The sequence below is a fragment of the Populus alba genome, chromosome 4, assembly GCF_005239225.2.
Source record: "Populus alba chromosome 4, ASM523922v2, whole genome shotgun sequence".
Classification (NCBI taxonomy): domain Eukaryota; kingdom Viridiplantae; phylum Streptophyta; class Magnoliopsida; order Malpighiales; family Salicaceae; genus Populus; species Populus alba.
Genome location: NC_133287.1, coordinates 3898364 through 3904363, shown reverse-complemented (window position 1 = coordinate 3904363; position 6000 = coordinate 3898364). Strand labels below are relative to the sequence as shown.

The following is a 6000-nucleotide window of genomic DNA, read 5'->3' as shown; positions in this document are numbered from 1 at the left end:
AATGACACTACATAAATTAAAAGGAGATTGCATGATGACAAAGCATTTACATAATTTTAATTTTTGTCAGATGAATTTCATACGTGATGGAATTGTATATAGTTTCACAAAACAATAAAAAATATTTTATATAAAGTATTATTTATTTCATTATGTAATAGTTATAGTTAAATTTATAATATTTAAATTAAAAATCATCAATAATAATATATATCTTTTTTAATTATTTTATAATTTTAATTTGAAAAGCATTATTAACCAAACATATTGAAATATTTTTTATTTAACTTTAATTATAATTATAATTTCAACCAAACATATATAAGTGTCAAACTAATCTTAACTAATAATACTATTTATAAAATAATTTTTTTTTAAAATTACAACCATAGATACTAAACACATTCTTTAATGATAAGCCATAACTGGCAGCCTACCTCGTAGCAGAGCCTAATAGCTTGCAAAAGGCCACCATTGATGATCAAAAGAAGAATAAACTCAAAGGCAACATTGGGGTGTGTAAACTCCATTGAAGGAGATCAACATAACTTCAATATTTAAGTGATCAATCCTCTCAATTCTCATGTGTAGAGAAATTCGCACCAACACAGACCCAACCAAGATGATCCAAATTACAGAACGGCATCGGCTGTCCCTTCTGTTAGTTGAAAGTTGACCTTCAGCCATAGCATGACATCGCCCAGCTAAGCCGTAATTAGGAGGAAGAAGCTAGGATTAAGGAAATTAATCCTCTCTATAACACTTAGCATTGATTATTAGGTTCGACGGGATTCCATTAATTCTCGGAAATTTGTATCCACCAAATTGCATTTTCCTTTTCTTTTTGCTGTGGTACAAAACTGTTTTTTTATATATAAAAATTTTCTATCACTGCAATAATCTGAAATTCATAGTAGATAGAAAAAGTTAACTAAATTACGGACATCATAAAACTCCATTTCCATTTGACTAACTTATTTTTTACGACTGTCGGAAACACGCAACAAGATGTTCCAACCCACTTCCCTCTCTCAATGTTTCTTCTTCTTCACAGCATCATCACTCTTCGGAAGCAGCACGCCTCCTGTGCTCCAAAACGTCCTCATCCTTCCTCTTCTCCCTCATATAATCATCACAATCATCTTTGCCCACCACAGTCTCTTTTATCTTCTGTGTAGTTTCCTTCGCGGCACCCCATGCTCCTTTCACCGTCTCTTTCGCCTTCTCTCCCACAATCCCCACCGTCTCAACCACCTTAACCGCCCCCTCCTTTGCCATATCCCCTGCCGCTCCCGCAGTACCCGCCGCTCTCTCCGTCCCTTCTTTAGCCTTCTCCTTCGCTTCATATGCATAATCTTTCACTTTTTCTTTCTTTCTCTCCGCTGTCGCCGCTGCCTTGTACTTACCTTCTTCAACCTTTTCAGCAGCAGACTGTGCCATGTCTCTGGCACTCTCCTTTGTCTCATGTGCATGCCCTTTCGCCTTCTCTTTCATCTCCTCTGCACTCCCTTTTGCCTTCTCTTTCATTTCCTTAGAGCTTTCTTTCGCCTTCTCCGCTCGCTCTTTGGTTTTGTCAAAGGTTTCACTTGCAATTTCTTTCGCTCTCTCAGCGTAATCTGCCGCTCGATCTCTATCATCTTCCGCTGCATGCCGTCCCTGAAAGACAATTAAAATTAAAACAAGAAACATTAAGCTCTAAATATTCGATAGATGCCCATATATATAAATTCTGTTTAATTAATTTATTGAAAGAATTTTTTACCTCGTTATATTTGGAGGCAGAGGTAGCGAAGCAGACCCGTGAGACTTTAGACGAGGAATTGGGGAAGAGAGAAGGGGACTGGGGGAAGAAGGCTTTTGCGAGATTGAGCATAGCGTTTCTGGTAATGCTAATGGCTGCCATTGTTAGGATGATAATTACAACTCTTCTTGTTTTGTGTGTTTTTTTGGCTTGTGATGATCCTTTTGGTAGTCTCTGTGCAGGTTATATGGTGCCAGAAAGAGAAGGTGGCTGAGCTTGTTTGAAGGACACGATGGGGTAGTTCATGCCACGTGTAGGATATGTTATTTAACCTCGTCGGTGGATGGTTTACCAGGCAACACATGTTCCCTTGAGAGGGTTTTTTTTTTTTTTTTTTTTAATGAAAATGATCACAGATATGTTTTTCATAGTTATCCAATCCAAAGTAAATTGGAAAATCCACTAGATAAATCGTTGGTTTGGAGTCTTGGTTGGATTGCTGGTCTATAACTTGAACAATTCAAACTTGATTGACCATGCAATTTAACATGTGATTTGATTAATTTGAGTATTTGACAGTATTATCTTTTCTGAATATTTTTTTAAAATTATGTTATTTTATTTTTTCTATGAAAAAATATTATTTTAATTTTTTAATTAAAAAGCCTAAAACAATGTTACTTTATAATAAATCTTTTTATTATTATTATTATTATTATTATTATTATTATGGGTTAGGATTCTAAGAATATCTAACTATCCCTTTCTTGAACTAATATTCTTAAACACCCATCAACTCTTCTTCAACCTTGTCTTGAACATCCATTTCACATTAATAGTCTTTTATTCTTTCAAAAGCTTCTCCATTTTTCAAGTATTGTTTTTCTTAATAACATTAATTTCATTTTTTTTTTTTTCACTTTGTTTGTTTTACGGCATAATCAAATGTAACAAGATTACAATATAAGAATGAAGCAAAATAAGTAAATAGATCATCAGATTGATTGACTCTAGTTACCTCATAACCACTTATCCATATAGGTGTTTTTCTAAAACGTGATTGTTGATCATTATAAGTTGATGTTACAAATATGTTTTGATCATCTACTATTTATGATGCATTCTTTAAAGATTTCTCTTTTTTCTTATGATTAATGTTCTTTATATATAAAGCAACTTGTTTCAACTCTTTTTTATGTTTTTCTTTAAGAGAAAGCAATATGTTAAAGCTTGCTTTATATAATATATATATATATATATATATATATAATATATATAATATATATATATATAATATATATATATATAGCTCATAAGATTTCTATTTATCCCTTAAATAACTTTCTATCTTTACACATTTTTTATAAATATTATTTTCTAGTTCCTCTTCTCCATCTTAATGCCCAACAAGAAGTCTGTAAATTATTCAAAGCATTCTTGCTCCATTTTATTTATGAAATTTTTATGCTCACAATTAAACGACTAGTATATTATTTATGTTGATCTTATATTGCTTTCTTCTCTAGTTTGAGGCTATCATGCTTATTTTTTAGGAACTTAAAAACAACTTCTCTATACTCGGCTACATGTTTAGCTTCCTTTCTTAGTTATCTTTTTTCCCATTAATTAACTTCCACTCAATTTCAAATTTTTCTTTTCATTTTTTAGTCTATCGATATTGAAAATAGTACAATTTGAACACAACAACTTTTTTGAATTTTGATTTTATACACTATTGATATTGAAAATAGTGGTTATTTAGCCGAAAGCCAAAATGCATGTTTTATATAAGTTAATTAACATGTTCAAAAGTCAACCCAATATTTTATGAAGATTTAATGATGAAGAGAGAAGGGATTTAAGATCCAATTGACCCAATTTGTTTTTTTTTTTTTTTAATGAAAGTAGCCTTATTTTGACCAAAAAATATTTTTTTAAAAAATTCAATAGGTTATTTACTTAGGTTTTTAGCTAGGTCAGGTCGGGTCAATCCATCCTTTATTTTTTCTTAAATCCAGATTGGTTAAGGCTTTGAGTCAACTGCCAGGTTAGTTCGGGTTTTATAATTAGAATTATTATAATATTATTGATCTCAATAGGCAATACATACTAAAGTAAAGAAATAATGTTTACCTTTTAAAAAATAATAATAAGTAAGTTTGAAAGTAATACATATTAATGGTAAAATAGGTTTTTTCTCCATAATTTATTCAGATTTATCCACCATATTCAAATAAAATATAGAGACAATTATTTTTGTCTTATATACCACTATCAAATGCAATTTTATTTTCATCTTTTTTTCTATCTTATCTTTTTTGTTTCCAATATTTTTGTTTTTTATATCCTAAGACAGTAACCCAATACTCTTTTATAGAATTTTGACCCTTATAACGGTTAATGTTGTAGGGATAACATTATAGATAAAATAACTACTTTTTATACTTATTTATTTATTTTATGTATGAACAATAAAGATAAATGATAGTAAAAGGTTTTTTTTATTATTATAAAATAATGAAGGGTTATTTAAGAAGTATCATAAAAGTTGAAATATTAAAAAAAAAAAGAATTTATTGATAAAAAAAATTATAGCAAAACTTACTGGTCTTTTGTTTTTGAAAATTGAGCTCATGTACTATTTGTTTTTCATAACAAAAGGATTTAAATGTGCCCTTAATGATAAAAGGATCAAGTTTGCATGGAAAAGCTTAGGATTTATTTAACTTGTTAAAATAGGCAATGAAAAGGTTTGACTAGTTAAAATTAGGTTAAAAAAAAACACCGTAAGCCTATTAGCTATAATAATAATATAAATTAAATAATAATAATAATAATAATAATAATAATAATTCGGATAGGGAATCAGAGTGTTTTTGGTATTTTCCCCGTTTATCTGAAAATATCTCAGGTAATTAACTAAATTACTGGTTGCATGGAGTTTTAAAAAAATTAATTAGCTGTAGTTTGGATTTTTTTAATAGTTTAGAAAAATATAGAGGCACAATTCGGCTGGGGCCTAGGGTGTCGTTGTGGATATGGTTGGGGAAAAAGTAGAATGCATTAATAGGGCCATCATTAGTCAGTGTAGAAACTTGCACGCTAGGCTTACTTTTGCTTCACAAGGCTCGTAACTCGTTACCCTAAGCAGCTACTAGTAAATGCCCTTTTTGGTTGTTGAACTTTAATTCATAAGCTACCTCGGCATTTACCATGGAAATTACTAGGCACCCGGTCCCTTCAGCCAGTCAATCGCATTCTTTATATAGGTTTTTATTTTGTTTTTTTTCTAAAAAAAAAAAAATTAGCAGCGGAAACTTAAAATTAGAGAGGAAGGATACGTTTTAAAAAGATTTAGTATATAAAATAACAAAATTTGATATTGCTACGCTTTTAAAACATGACATTCATTATATATTGCACTTTACAAGCATGACATCAATTAAAATTTAAATAAATCGAACACCAGCAATACATAGATCCTCTCGTTCTCTTTGAAAAAAAAAAAACTCATCTTCTTTCTCAAATCTCTCTTAAAAAATATGTTAATCACTTAGATTTTTCATTTAAAACAAATAAAATCAAACTCATCCTAGTCTTTAAGCTTCATTTGATGTTTTGTGTTGAAAATTCATTATTCTTTATTGCCACCACCACTGTCACTGTTGCCCCAACAATTCTTGTAGTCTTACAAGTAAGATAAACACACTACATTGCTATTGATTTGTATTTGGTTTGGTTGAAATCAAATAATTGTTTAGATTAAATTTAGGGTTTATGTTGAATTTAAGATTTGTTGAATCAATGATAAATTAGTTAAAAATACATTCAATTAGAGTTTATTTGATTTAATTGAAATGAAAATAAGTTGAATTAATGATGGATTAATTATTTCAATTAATTATGTGTTACATTTAATTTAGGTTAAGTTGTCGAATTAAAAATTTTGTGTATATTGTTGAAATCGACTAATAATGTAGTTAAATAGACACACACGTTCATGCAATAGAGCATAAATATGGTTGAATTATAACGAATTACATGTTTCTTTGAGACGTTGACAAATTTAGTATTTTCTTTGAATTAAATTAATTTGCTATACATTTGCGTTTGATTTAATGCAATTAAGCATGAAAAATATCAATTAATAATGTATCATGAATTGTGTTTAATATTTTTGTTAAGTTTGCTTTAACATTAAATTTTGAGAATTGGATTGAATTTGCTATGAATTTTGCCAATTAGGGTTGATGTAATGC

At 29.5% G+C, this 6000-nt stretch overlaps 1 protein-coding gene across 1 annotated transcript; it reads right to left on the bottom strand.

Moving 5' to 3' along the window:
- Window positions 1-897: 897 nt before the first annotated feature.
- Window positions 898-2032, bottom strand: LOC118047288 (uncharacterized). The gene is made up of 2 exons (XM_035056532.2): window positions 1763-2032; window positions 898-1656 (listed from the first exon to the last, which is right to left on the bottom strand). Exons 1-2 carry the CDS (start codon window positions 1901-1903, stop codon window positions 1060-1062), a joined length of 738 nt encoding a protein of 245 aa, XP_034912423.1. The 5' UTR covers window positions 1904-2032; the 3' UTR covers window positions 898-1059.
- Between the last annotated feature and the right edge of the window lie 3968 nt (window positions 2033-6000).

Bases quoted from the DNA above. Each gene is read 5' to 3' on its own strand.
- LOC118047288 (XM_035056532.2), bottom strand. From the start codon at position 1,903: ATGGCAGCCATTAGCATTACCAGAAACGCTATGCTCAATCTCGCAAAA. The intron at 1,657-1,762 runs GTAAAAAATTCT...ATTGTCTTTCAG, and splicing joins CTGCCTCCAAATATAACGAG to GGACGGCATGCAGCGGAAGA.